The 14062-nt window shown below is 51.2% G+C and overlaps 1 protein-coding gene across 12 annotated transcripts in view; it reads left to right on the top strand.

The window, feature by feature from the left end:
- The window catches only part of LOC146428930 (S-adenosyl-L-methionine-dependent tRNA 4-demethylwyosine synthase TYW1-like), an 89614-nt gene extending 76636 nt beyond the window's left edge, over positions 1-12978 (top strand). For 5 of the 12 annotated variants that reach the window (XM_085078819.1, XM_085078815.1, XM_085078817.1 and 2 more), the window contains 2 exons: positions 1732-1899; positions 11438-12506. In XM_085078819.1, the coding sequence (XP_084934945.1) occupies positions 1732-1899; positions 11438-11653 (384 nt within the window). In that variant the 3' untranslated portion in view covers positions 11654-12506. Of the gene's footprint in view, positions 1-1731; positions 1900-11437; positions 12507-12542 lie in introns of those variants that run through there. The other 7 variants (XR_014855859.1, XR_014855858.1, XR_014855862.1 and 4 more) reach the window with 7 other exon arrangements.
- The last annotated feature ends 1084 nt before the right edge of the window (positions 12979-14062 follow it).

Here is a 14062-nt window from a genome sequence, read left to right as displayed (position 1 = left end):
TAATCAGCCAGCCAAGCACTCACTTATTCCATTTGCCTCTGCACTTTCTTTGCTTGTAAACGATACCTTTGTAGTTCGCTGAGATCATGAATCATGTTGGAGCTTCTGAAGAATTTTCCCCCCCTCTGTACTCATACATTTTTCATGCTGCTCGAATCATAATCTGGATAATGAATGCGGGGAGAGTGTTGCTGTGTGTCTCCAGCTGAACTTTGGGGATCCAAACCCCTGATTTGCGTGGCTGGCTGCTCTGATGTAACACTGACTAATAGACAACGAGCCTGTTTAAAATCTGGGCTCAGACTTACAGAGCTGGGCTAAATAAAACCAAAATATAAAAGCTGGTGAGCACTGCCCTGTCAATCTTTTTCCAGCCTGGCTCTGAGTTATGGTGCCTGGACACATTAATGGGGGGAGGCCCTCATAAATTTATTGGTGAGAAACTAATTGCTTCCAAAACTTGTACAGGTCCCAATTAGCAGCAGGCTGTTTCCCCTGCAGCACTGGGGACACTGTGCTTCAAAGTGTTGGCAGAGATGTGTCTGCTCATTTCATGTCCAGGGAAATGCAGGTAAATCAGGGATTGGGAGCAGGAGGCATGGCCATGCCACGTGTGAACCTGCAAAATCTGTTTAAAGGAGGTTAAAGTGTTCACAGGGGGAAACCATGAGCTGGCCAGACACAACCACCCATAAAACTGTGTTTTAAAGGCTGGTGCTTGATGGGATTTTGTGACTGGAATAAAAGAGCTCAGCCCAAGAGCAGAGGGGCTGGAACCAGCCAGGGAGGGATAGGGGGACTGGGTGGTGTCTGCAGGAAAAGCCCTTTGTTCTGTTTGTCCTTTGGGTGCCGCTGGGTTGTGACCAGCCCTGTGATCTGGTGTGTGATCTGCTCTCGGGGATGGCAGATTAATTGCTGGCAAAATGGCAGGGAATTATTTGATTAGGAGAAATTGAAGTGGATCATGATCCTGTCTATGAAATGTTTTCAAGCAGACATTAAAAGGACACCCTAAAGTCGAGCACTGATTGCATTCCTAGTTGGGGACACTGAGTGCTCACTGCCACCTCCCTGCTACTGACCTGCCTGTGGTCTGTGGCAAATTGCAGGGTGAGAAACATTCAGTGTTTTAAAGGGTTCTTGTCTGTGAAAGGGTTCTGTGTCATGGAGTGGTTGAACCAGACTACAGTGAATTTTGGGAGGAAGGGAGGAAGAGAGGAAGTGGGGAAGGAGGGAAGGAAGGAAGGGGGGAAGGAAGGAAGGGGCTATCAGCACATGTGGGATGGTTTTATGAGGGGCTAGAATGAGCTCTGGATGGTTACTGGAGGACAGGGCAGAAATCACAGCTTGGGCTTGGAAGGCAGAGGTCAGAGCTGCTTCCCTCTGTGTCACATGGACAGCATCTCTGGAGTGTCCCAGGGACATGGCATTGGTTGTCCCTGAGACTCTTCCAGACTTCCCGCGTTTCCAAGCCTAGTGACCTTCCAAAGGTTCCTTTTTCACTCTGGAGCCTCCTCCCTTGGATTCCTGTTAAAGCAGCGTTCCAGGATCGAGCCCAGCCTGTGTTTCACTGCCAGGGCCACCCTGCTTTGGGGATGTGGCACTGTGGCAAGGACCCATTTCTGATGCCATCTCCGAACCTGGCCCTGAGACCTGCAAGGGGGGCACACCGGGGCTGCAGAGCTGGCACTGCCTGGCAAGGGCTGAGCTGACTGTCCTGTTTGTCCCCAGGGCGTGACATACTGCGGGGAGAGCTCTGCCAGCAGCCTCACCATGGCCAACGTGCCGTGGCACGGCGAGGTGGTGAGCTTCGTGCAGGAGCTGGCGCGGCTGCTCCCGGAGTACGGCATCGCCTGCGAGCACGAGCACTCCAACTGCCTGCTGCTGGCCCACTGCAAGGTGAGCCTGCTGGGGGGAGCCTTTGCACTCTTGCCTTGCTTGCTTCTAACAGATTTCCTTGCCAGAGTTAGCATGGAATTGGTTGGGAAAGAGTTTTGGTTGGAAAAGCTCTCTGGGATCATTGTGTGCAGGTCAGCAGTGCCTCATGTCCCTAAGGGCCACATCCCCACGTGTGTTAAACCCCTGCAGGGATCCCCAGCCCTGGGGACATGGGGACAGCCCATTCCAAAGCTTCCCAAGCCTCTCCAGTCACTGGCAGGAGAATCCACAGTGTGCCCCAGGATTCCAGCCCTTCGTGCCCCCCTGGATCCCATTTTGACCCAAGGAACGCTCTGTTCTTTTCCTGTTTGTCTAAGCCACCTCTCCAGAGGTAGAATCACCATATTTGAATCAGGGAATCACTGAATCATTTAGGTTGGAAAAGCCCTCCGAGGTTATTGAGTCCAACCACCCCCCAGCCCTTTCAGTGAAGGAATTTCTCCAGTATCCACCCTGAGCCTCCCCTGGCCCAGCCTGAGGCTGTTCTCTCTCCTCCTGTCCCTGTTCCCTGGCTCAGCCTGACCCCCCAGCTGTCCCCTCCTGTCAGCAGTTGTGCAGAGCCACAAGGTCCCCCTGAGCCTCCTTTGCTCCAGGCTGAGCTCCTTTCCCAGCTCCCTCAGCTGCTCCTGGGGCTCCAGACCCTTCCCAGCTCTGTTACCTTCTCTGGGTAAGCTGTGCCAGGACCTCACCACCCTCATGGTAAAAAATATTATCTTATATCCAATGTAAATCCACCCTGCTGCTGTTAAAATCCATCACGCCTTGCAACAGGTCCTGCTAAAAAGGTTTGCCACCATCTCCCCTTCAAGGACTGCAAGGGAAATGAAATGAAATAGAAGTGAAATGCCCAAAAAAATTTAATTTTAAAGGATGCAGGAAATGAAAAATAATGAGTACATATTTGCTTTCTGAGCTTCAGAAAAGATTAATAGAAAGGCTGCAGAAATATAAAATGATGTGCCAGCTGGGCACCTGATGGAATTGTAGAATCCTGGAATGGTTTGGGTGGAAAGGGACATTAAATCCCATCCAGTGCCACCCCTGCCATGGCAGGGACACCTTCCACTGTCCCAGGTTGCTCCAAGCCCTGTCCAACCTAGCCTTGGACACTGCCAGGGATCCAGGGGCAGCCACAGCTTCTCTGGGCACCCTGTGCCAGGGCCTGCCCACCCTCACAGGGAGGAATTTCTCGTTAAATTTTCCCTAAAAACCCAATCTAAACCTACTTCGGAATCTGCAAAGGGACCAGCTGTTAAGGAGTGGAGAAAACGAGGACACCTGGCACTGGTTGTGTTTGAACTCACCTTAAATTGGCTTTATTTACAGTCTCACTCCTGGCTGTTGCCACTGGCAACTGTTCCCGAGAAAGCAAAATCTCCTTTTGCATTGTAAGGTCCAGAGAAAGCAAACAAACAGATTGCTGAGAGCTCCTCGAGGCAGAATTGAAGTAACACCATTAACAAAAAGAATAAATTGGTACCTGCCCAGGAGGAATTCAACAGCTGCTTCTCCTTCCACAGCCATTAGCAGAGGGTGGCTGTGGGAAGCAATCTGGCCTCGGTGCTAAAATAGCTAATAAAAAATAAATTTATTTCCATTATGGTTTAATTTTTCAGTTTCAGGCTCTAGTGAGGAATAAAATCTGTCAATGCCTATTACTTGCAGGAAAACCTGTGCTCTGGGATTGATCAAACTGGAGTGAGTAATTGCAAAATCAGAGGGGTCTTTAAAAAATTAAGGCCTTGCAGGAAGAGTGTAATAAAAATCATTAAGAAATGTGATTTATTTCACTGTGTTCTCCTAGTTCCGAGTTTGGAGGTGTTCAGACAATGCCCCTGATGAATTTAATGCTGCTGTTGAATGCCATAATGTAGGAAAGAGTTTGGGAATGTCAGGAGTTTGGGTTTGATGGGAATCATTGATTGGCACCTGTTTGTGAGGAGTGATAGTTCAGGACTTGAGCTCTAAAGTCTCTTAAGGGCAGAGATTTAGAGAGAAAAGGGATTTTAGGGAGAGCAAACTGCAGGTTTTATGTCTGGTGTTATTTTCTTCTCTCTGGAGCTCACTCAGATGGGAACTGGGGCATTTTGGAGCCTTCAGTGTCCTAAAAATCTCCCATTCAGCTCCCAAGTCTCTTCCCACACACAATTCCCTTTTTTTTCCTGCTGGCCAGCAGCAGTTCTGATCTCTGGGAGCCTTCAGCACTCAGGGAGTGACAAAGTCCCACTTTATCCTCAGAGAGCTTTGGATCCCAGGGCAGCTCAAAAAGCCCCAAAAACTTCAGCCTTACAGCCAAATGTGTGATTTCCACTTCCCCTTCACAGAGCCCTAAGGATGACCCCAGAGAATCCCTTTTTCCTGCTCCCCACAGCCTGAGAATCTATGGATTACTGGGATTTCCAAGGCTTTGGGGCAATGGGTGGCAGCTCTAGAATCCCAGACTGGTTTGGAGAGGGACATTAAATCCCATCCAGTGCCACCCCTGCCATGGCAGGGACACCTTCCACTGTCCCAGGCTGCTCCAAGCCCTGTCCAGCCTGGCCTTGGACACTGCCAGGGATGAGTGGGGACAGCCAGCCTTCCCTGGGCTCCTCATTCCAGCCTTTCCTGCATCATCTAAGCTTTCCCAGCTTTTTCCCAGCTTTTCCCCCTGGTTTCCATCTCTCTTTGGGAGTTGCCTGGTGTGGTTAGGCTCCATCCTGTTTGATTCTTTAGCAACAGTGCTGAATTCTGGAGTAATTCTCTTCGCTTTCAAGTCAATCCCATAAGCCATGGTCACAAAAATGGGATTTGTGGCACCACTTTGAACTAATGGGCTGAGATATCCACACAGCAGCAACTTTCTGATGGAACATTTAATTCCAGGGACCTTTTCCAGGGCTAGACCTGAGGCTGCTGCTGTTCCTGGGCTGGAGCAGTAAATGTACCTTCAAGAGGAGCATAACAAACTCCTGAGCAGGGGGAAGGTGCTGCAGCTGCCTTGCAGTGAGGATTTCTCTGAAGGAAATTCAGTAATTTCTGGACTTAATCCTCTGCCCCACGGTGCTGGATTTGCTTTCCATGTGTGTTCCACCCTGTCCTTGTCCCACAGCACTTCCTGGCAGTTCCAGCCCGTTCTGCTCACTAAACATCTCCCCCTGGAGCAGGTGAGTTGTTTTCCAGCTCCTTGGGCTTTTCCAGCACCAATTCCTGGCCAGTTCAGTCTGTGCTGTGTGCTGCTGCTGGCACTGCCATTGCAGAGCTGTGGGGCAGAGCAGGAGGATTCCATGGCTGAGCATCCCTGTGAGCCCAGGGCTGATTTCTGTGTCTTTAGCCATGCACAGCACAGGGAATGCTCCTGGAATTCCAGTGCCTGCCCTCTCTGGAGGTCTCACAGGGTGACATGAGCAAGGTGGGCTCAGCACTGTGGTGCCATCAGCCCTTCCTGCCTTAATTCTCTGATGTGCCTGCCTTACAATCCTGGGATTGGTTGGAAAATCCTGGGCTAGTGGAAGCTGTGGGTGGCACAGGATGAGCTCTAAGGTCCCTTTCCACCTGAAGCATTCCAGGATTTTGTGTGGCTGCAGTGCTGGGGGTGTCACAGCACCTCCTAGGCAGGTGTTGGGGACATGGAATTGCCTGGCCAAAAGTGCCCATCCCTCTCCATCAGCCAGCAAATCTTCCCAGCAAGAGGGAATGATCCTTTTCCTCCCTGGAATTGTCACCACGGGGCTGGAATGTGCCCTGCAGGTCTGGCTGTGTCCTGGCTGTGCTCACAGGAGCCTCCAGAGCTGGGGAAAGGCACTGGAGTTGTTCCATGCTGAGCATTCCATGCTGAGCATCCCAGCTATATTTAGGGAGGAAAAGGAAGCACTTGACTGCCAGCTGCACATCCCTGACAAGGGTTAGATCAGCGACAAAGAGTCCATCATGTTCAGTTCCTTCCTGCCTCAGTCCTCTGGAGAGTGGGAGCTGTCCTTGTCATCCAATATCCTGGGAGCTGTCCTTGTGATCCAATATCCTCAGAGCTGTCCTTGTCATCCAATATCCTGGGAGCTGTCCTTGTGATCCACCATCCCAGGAAAAAATCAAGGGGAAAGCCAAACTTGGGGGCAGAGGGTGAAGAAGAGGTGGAGCATCCCAGGGTGTGCAGCAGAGGAGGGGATGAGGTGTCTCAGGGGTGGACAAGGTGTCCCAGGGGTGGACAAGGTGTCTTCAGCAGCCAGAAGCTCCTCAGAGCAGGTGTGAGCAGGGAATGTTGGAATTCCCAAGGCTCTCTCCCTTTCCCTTGTCCCCTCCCAGCAGGAAGGTGGCTCTGCTGGGGTTGATGTTTCAGTTATGACAAGCAGCTCTCCGTTGTGCTGAAGGAATCCAGCTTTGATCCATGGCAATGGGAATGGCCAGGATGGAGCCCTGGCTCCCTTGGCAGGGCATTCAAAACCCCAAACCTGTCATAATGAGCTTTCCCTTGGAATAACTCCCTGGGTCAGTACAAGGTCCCTGGGCTGTGGCACTGCTTTGCTCACATCAGTCCTTCCACTGTCCCAGGTTGCTCCAAGCCCTGTCCAGCCTGGCCTTGGACACTGCCAGGGATCCAGGGGCAGCCACAGCTTCTCTGGGCACCCCAAGAGCCTCACAGGGAAGGATATTTTATGCACCTATATAAAAATATCCAAGAACATATAAATAATGGATCTTTTATATATATTCTTGTATATAAAATGGAGATATTTATCCCATATATAAAACGTTTTATAGTATAAACTACATCTATAAAAATACATTAAAAAATACATCAGTCCCAAACCAAATCCATCCCTACAAGTTCTTCTCTTGGTCACAACTGCCCATTAAGCCCCAGCATCCCTGGTTTTTCCTCTCCCATTTGGATCCCTGGCAGTGTCCAAGGCCAGGCTGGACAGGGCTTGGAGCAACCTGGGACAGCAGAAGATGTCCCTGCCATGGAATGGGATAATCCTTAAATTCCCTTCCAGCCCAAACCATTCTAAAGAGCTATAAAGGAATATATATCAATATTCTCTAAGTATTTTATATTCATCTCTTCCCATATATCCATGTGAACATTCCCATCTCTCAGACTGATGGAACTCGCTATGTTTGGATGCTGCTGAGCTGCCAGAGGATCCAGAGGAGAGGAGAATTCCTACTACAGATTTTGTCCTCAAAATGACAATTTTTTTCCTCTTAATTGGCATTAAATTTATTTACATTATTGCCCTGCACTGTGTTCAGTGGGATGAGTGATCTCCAGTGGGATCTCTCCCACCTGAGAGGCACAGACTGCAGGGATCCTTGGAAACCTTGGAATTTCAGACCCTTGGATGTGTGCGTGGAATAAAAAATAACTCAACTAAATTAATTAGATTAAAACGAACCAGCAGGGAATGGATTTCAGCTCAGCAAAGAGTGGATTTCATGGAAAACTGGGAGAAGCAGGCTGAGGGGACCTCAGAGATAATTCAGAGCTGGGATGGAATCTTGGCAGGGTGGGAATGCTGCTCCTAAAAATTCCCAAAAGTCTTTGTGCTCCAAGTGATTGGTGGCTTTGGGTTTTTTTATTTGGTTGGTTGTTTTTTGGGAGCGTTTTTGTGGCTTTTGGGTTTGGTTTGGGATTTCTCATGGGAGTTCTTCATTTTTTTTTGTTTTGTTTTGGGGTTTGATTTACTTTGGGGAGAGGCTTTGTTTGGTTTGGGGTTTTTTTGGTTGGTTTTGCTGGGGTTTGGTTGGTTTGGGATTTTTTTGTCTGATTTGGGGTTTTTTGCTTGGGTTTGGTTTTTTCCAATTGGTTTTTTTTTGGGGGGGAGAGAGATTTTGGGTTTTTTTCTGGTATTTCATTTGGGTTTGGGTTTTTTGTCTGTTTTGGGATATTTGAGAGTTTGGATTTTTGGGGGCAATTGTGTGGTTTTCCTTCTTTTATTTTTGTTTATTGTGATTTTGGGAGCTGGTCTTTTGGGGGGAGCTTTGTGAGTTTTTCCTGAGGTTATTTTTGCTTGGGTTGGGAAGTTTTTGTTTGTTCTGGGTTGGACTTTTTTTATTTGTTTGTTTCTGGATTTTTGTGGGATTTTCTTCCTTCTGTTTTTTATTTGTTTTGGTTTGGTTTTTTGTTTTGTTTTTGGTTTTGTTGGTTGTTTGGTTTTGTTTTTTGGGTTTTTTGGGGTTTTTTTTTTTGCCTTCCACTCCTCAGCACTCCCTGTGCCACATCCCTGCCTCTCTCCCGTATTTTATCCTGCTGGATACACCTGGAATTATTTCCCAGCAGTGAATTGTCCTCCTGGATTGTCCTCAATCTGTGCAGCTGTTCCTGCCCGCCCTGAATTGCTTTTACAAACGTGTTGGGAAGAAAAGAAATGTGGAGTGTGACTCTCCTCCTTCAGCAATGGATAGGAATGTCCTGCTCAGGGCCTTTCCTGGGAATTCAGGAGCAAAGGGAAGGCTGAGCCATGCTCTGGTGATGTCCCAGGGGAGCTGGGACTCCATTTAATGCCAGTTTGTGATTGGATATGTGGATACATCCCAGTTTGGGTGTATTGATTTATCCCAGTTTGGATGCATGGAGATATCCCAGTTTGGGTGTGTGGATATATCCTAGTTTGGGTATTTGGATATATCTCAGTTTGGATATAGGGAGATATCCCAGTTTGAATGTATGGAGATATTCTAGTTTGGATATATGGATCTGTTCCAGTTTGGATCTATGGTTATATCCCAGTTTGAATGTATGGATCTATGGTTACATCCCAGTTTGGCTGTATGGCTATATCCTGGTTTGGATGTATGGATCTGTAGCTATATCCCAGTTTGATGTATGGATCTGTAGCTATATCCCAGTTTGGCTGTATGGATCTGTAGCTATATCCCAGTTTGGCTGTATGGATCTGTAGCTATATCCCAGTTTGGCTGCATGGAGAGTTTGCCATTCCCAGCTCCAGCAGCAGCTGCAGTTCCCCAATCCCAGTGTAGGGAAGATCCAAGGGAAGCTCCCAGCTGTTTCCTGTGTCCATGCACTGCATTTCTCCCCCTAAAGAGCTCCCCAGGCAGTGCCCAATTCCCTCCATCCCCTGCCCACGCTGGGCTGGGATCACAGGGATGTTTGGGGTTGCCTCTGCTGTTATATGGACGTTTTCAAACTGACCCTTAAATCTTCTGTCACCCATGGAATAATCCCAGAATTGCTCAATCCAAGCTGTAAATCTTGGGGACACTTGGGGCTGTTCTTCCCCACTCCAAGTTTGGGATTTATCCCTCAGCAGGAGCGATTTCGTTCCATGCCACAGCTGCCCCTACTGCAGTGGGGTTGGTGGCTGTGCTGGCACAGCACTGAAAATGGGGATTATTGATTGATCTCCTCTCTAATGAATCCCAGGAAACCTTTGGGTGGCTGTTCTGTTGGGAATGGGGTGACAGGATCATGGAGTGGCTTGGGTTGGGAAGGACCTAAATCCCATCCCATTCCAGCCCTGCCATGGCAGGGACACTGCCACTGTCCCAGGCTGCTCCAAACCTTGTCCAGCCTGGCCTTGGACACTGCCAGGGATCCAGGGGCAGCCACAGCTTCTCTGGGAATTCCATCCCAGCCCCTCTCCACCCCCACAGGGAAGGATTACTCCCAGTATCCCATCTAACCCTCTGGCAGTGGGAAACCATTCCCCCTTGCACCCTAAAGGCTTTGCTGGTTCCTCTGCTTTGGGGTTTTCTGGCCTTTACTTTGCTGAGTGTTGATGAACCAAAGGGTTTTGTGTGACACTGGGACATTGTCACCTCAGCTCTCCAGAGCCTGGATGCTCTTTGGGATCAGCATTGCTCCTTTCCAGGTGACACACTGTGTCCTCTGCCACTGCTATCCTGGTGGCCTCACACACATCCCCACCTTGGGCACCTTGATTGATGCCAGGACTGTTCCCAGTGCTGTGACTCGGCACTGTCCCCTCCTGGCTCCAGCTCGGGCTGTAATTCCATGGGCAGGGATGGAGGAGCAGCAGCCACGGCTGATTGCAGAATTTCAGGGCTGTCAGCAGTTTTCCCAACCAAAAAAGCTTTTAGCTCTTGGGCACGAAGTCAAGTGCCATTTGAAATGCGCAGCCATCAAGTTTGGGGGGTGAAAAAAACCCCACAATAACCAGGGAGCTGCTCTGTTTTCCCTCTTTTTTCCTTGGATGAAATGCATAAGAAGCTCTTAGCTGAGATAAATCCTAATTGAGGCTTCAGCCAAGGCTGGGGCTGAATGAGCAGAGCAGGTCTGGGAGACAAAAGCAGCTCCCTCTTGTCAAAGTGAGCCATTCTTCACATGCAAAGAGGATTTGTGTCATTAAACCTCTTCCTCTTCCCCATTCCCGACTACAGCCCTCCTGCCCCTTTCCAGAGTCTCCCAAATCCATCCCAATCCCTTGGCACGTGGCTCTGGTGCTGCTGTTGTCCCAGGCTGGGCTCCCCTGGACTCACAGTCCCACACTGAGGGTTGGGGTGACCTTGGCAAGGTCCCTCCTCAAGGGACACCTAGGATTGTCCCCAAATCCACCCCTTCCTTCCAGGGCTCTCCCAGCTCCCCACACCAAGGTCTTTCCCATGGAAGTGTCAGCTGGCAAGTGCAGAAGGGCTGGGAAGGCTTTGGGATGTATTTTAGGAGCCTCCTGGAAAATGGGGCTGAAGTGGGGGATGATCTGGTACTTTGGAGGCTCCAGCAAAGCATCCAACAGTGCAACTCTGAGGGAGAAAATCACAGGATCCTGGAATGGGTTGGGCTGGAGGGACCTTAAAGCCAATCCAGTGCCACCCCTGCCATGGCAGGGACACCTTCCACTGTCCCAGGCTGCTCCAAGCCCTGTCCAGCCTGGCCTTGGACACTGCCAGGGATCCAGGGGCAGCTACAGCTTCTCTGGGAATTCCATCCCAGCTCCTCCCCACCCTCCCAGGGAACAATTCCTTCCAATATCCCATCTCTCCCTGCCCTCTGGCACTGGGAAGCCATTCCCTGTGTCCTGTCCCTCCATCCCTTGTCCCCAGTCCCTCTCCAGCTTTCCCAGAGCCCCTTTAGACACTGGCAGGAGCTCTGAAGTTTCCCTGGAGCTTCTCCTCTCCAGGTGAACACCCCCAGCTCTCCCAGCCTGGCTCCAGCCCTGCGGCAGCTCTGGGGCTCCTCTGGACTCTCTCCAGCAGGACGAGGTTGTTCCTGTGCTGAGAATTGCAGGGCTGGAAGCAGAAGTTTCACCTGAGTGGGACAGAGTAAAGGTGGGGAATCAATTCCCTGCTGCCTCTTGGTATTTATTGACCTGAATTCCTTGTTTTCCTGTTAAAACCACTCTCCAGGAGCCTCAGGATCACTTTACCCTGCACCTCCATGTGGTACAGAATTAAAAAACCACCAGCTGGTGATCCGTTAATCCACAAACTCTCAGCACAACTCTGGGTTTGGTGTTCCCTGGCTTTCTCTGGCTGTCCCTGGCTGTCCCTGGCTCATTCCCTGCCTTTCCCTGACTCCCTAACATGTTCCTTTCCCCTGCAGTTCCATGTGGATGGAGAGTGGAGGACGTGGATCGACTACAGCCGTTTCCAGGAGCTGGTCAGGGAGCACGAGCAGAGCGGCAGGAGCTTCACAGCAGCTGAGTACACAGCCAGGACTCCTCCCTGGGCCCTCTTTGGGGCCAAGGAACGGGGATTTGACCCCTTGGATGTGAGATTCCAGCGGAAGAACAAGGCAAGGGACATCTCAGGGTGCTGAGGGTTTGGGTTTGCCACACCCTGGGCTGCCCAGGACTCCATTTCCAGGCTGGCAGTGACTTTGGATCCATCCACCTGGATTACCCTGATGTTGGGATTTAACCTTCCCTGGATTTAACCCTTGCCTCCTGTTCTTAGGGCTTCCTGGATGAAAATATTGCTGCCATTCTTCTCTTGAGATAAATCAGAGCTGGTTCAGCTGGGGGGCAATGCCTGGGGTCTGCTCAGTGGGGAATGTTTGGGGTGGGATGTGGGGCCAGAGGGTTCCTTGGACTCCTGGGCAAGGAGAGCCTAGTAAGTGCTGGCAGCACAACATTCCACATCCCTCAGGAAAAATGCCAGGGGATGTCAGCCCCACAAGGTTGGATCAGGACAGCTGGGGCCACACCTGGATCCAAACCCTGATCCCTGCTGGCAGCAGCATTTTAGGGACTTTGTTCAGGTGTTTTAAACCCTGCTGCCATTTCCTGTACAAACCCATCCCCAAGAAGCCAAACCTTGGGAATGAGGCACCAGCACCCCTGTGGGTATCAACTGCAGCTCCTGATAGCTCTCCAGGGATCTTCCAACCTCGTGGCTTTGGGGATGAGGTTTAGGAACAGTGTTATCCCACTCCCAGCAGCCCTAAACAACAGCTCCACTCCTTCAGAGCCCTGCCAGGCTCTGGCTGGGTGTGCCCAGTGCCATGCTGGGTGTGCCCAGTGCCCAGCCAGGTGTGCCCAGTGTCCAGCCAGGTGTGCCCAATGCCCAGCTGAGGATGCCCACTGTCCAGCCAGGTGTGCCCAGTGTCCATCTGAGGGTGCCCAGTGTCCAGCTAGGTGTGCCCAGTGCCCAGCCAGGTGTGCCCAGTGCCCAGTGGGTGGGTGGTGTGGGTGTGGTGGTGTGACTAGGTGTGCCCAGTGTCCATCTGAGGGTGCCCAGTGTCCAGCTAGGTGTGCCCAGTGTCCAGCTAGGTGTGCCCAGTGTCCAGCCAGGTGTGCCCAGTGTCCAGCTGTGGATGCCCAGTGTCCATCTGAGGGTGCCCAGTGCCCAGCTGGGTGTGCCCAGTGTCCATCTGAGGGTGCCCAGTGCCCAGTGTCCATCTGTGGATGCCCAGTGTCCATCTGAGGGTGCCCAGTGTCCAACTAGGTGTGCCCAGTGTCCAGCCAGGTGTGCCCAGTGCCCAGCTAGGTGTGCCCAGTGCCCTGCTGGGTGTGCTCAGTGCCCAGTGCTGTGGATGGAACATCCCTGGGATGGCGACTCCATTTCTTTTTTAAAGCAACCTCTTTTCTTAAGCTGTGCAAAGTGTTTCTAAAGCAGGAAGAAAATAAATGAATTTTGCCTAGAGCACCTCTGGTGTGTGGCTGCTTGCAGGGTTTGTCAGGAGGGTGGGAGATGGATTGGGAGGAGCTGAAAAGCACGAATGTTGCACAAGTTCTCTCTGCTAACAGATGTGGAGTGGCTCATCTGTTGGTGTGAGAGCATTGGTGTGGCTGTGGGTGATGGATGGTGGAGCCATTCCTGAGCATATTTCCAGAAAAATCACAGAATCCTGGGATGGTTTGGGTTGGAGGGACCTTAAAACTCATCCAGTTCCACCCCTGCCATGGGCAGGGACACCTTCCACTGTCCCAGGGAGTAGATAATTTACTTTTGTAGGGCCTACTGTAAGTTTCTAGTAAAGAAAACTCTTTATTCTGCAAAACAACTCCTGACAGCAGATGCTGCTGATCTGGGTCAGGGCACACCTGGAGCTGTGGGGTCTGGCATGTTTGGTGCCCACCAGGACCCACCACACCCCCCTGATGGATCCCAGCCCTTTGGCACCTCTTCTTCCTCCCTAAATTCCCTCCATCCCACACCCACCTCCCTGGCAGAGCCCCCCATCCATCCCAGTTCCCTGCTGGGCTCTGCTGGAGCTGCTCTGGGAGAGGAGACTCTGCCCTGGAAGGTCCTGGGGCTGCCATGGCAGTTAGCTCTTGGTGTGAAATGCTCCATAAATCCCTGACAGGCCTTCCCTCAAAAATCCAGGGGGGCTCTGAAGAAAAACATGTTTTCCCTGTGCTTGGCGTTGGTGCCATTTCTCCTCCAGGCCCCTGGGACACCCAATCCCTGCTGTCCTTGTCACACTTGTGGGGTGGCTAGGGCTGGGAGGGGCCTCTGCTGATCTTCCCTGTGCTCCTCCATCCTCTTCTGATCCTCTCTGGGCTCTCCATCCCTCTTCTGATGCTTCCTGTGCTCTTCATCCCTCTCCTGATCCTCCCTGGGCTCCTCCGTCCTTTCCTGATCCTCCCTGTGCTCCTTCCATCCTCTCCTGATCCTCTCTCTGCTCCTCCATCCTCACCTGCTCCTCCCTGTACCCCGAAATTCCCTCCATCCTTCTCCCTGATCCTCCCACAGCATTCCCATGGGAATTGGCCCCTGGAATGTC

Source organism: Lichenostomus cassidix, chromosome 19 (genome assembly GCF_008360975.1).
Source record: "Lichenostomus cassidix isolate B80296 chromosome 19, HeHo_3.0, whole genome shotgun sequence".
In the NCBI taxonomy this organism is placed as follows: Eukaryota; Metazoa; Chordata; class Aves; order Passeriformes; family Meliphagidae; genus Lichenostomus; species Lichenostomus cassidix.
This window is presented reverse-complemented; position numbering and strand designations above follow the sequence as displayed.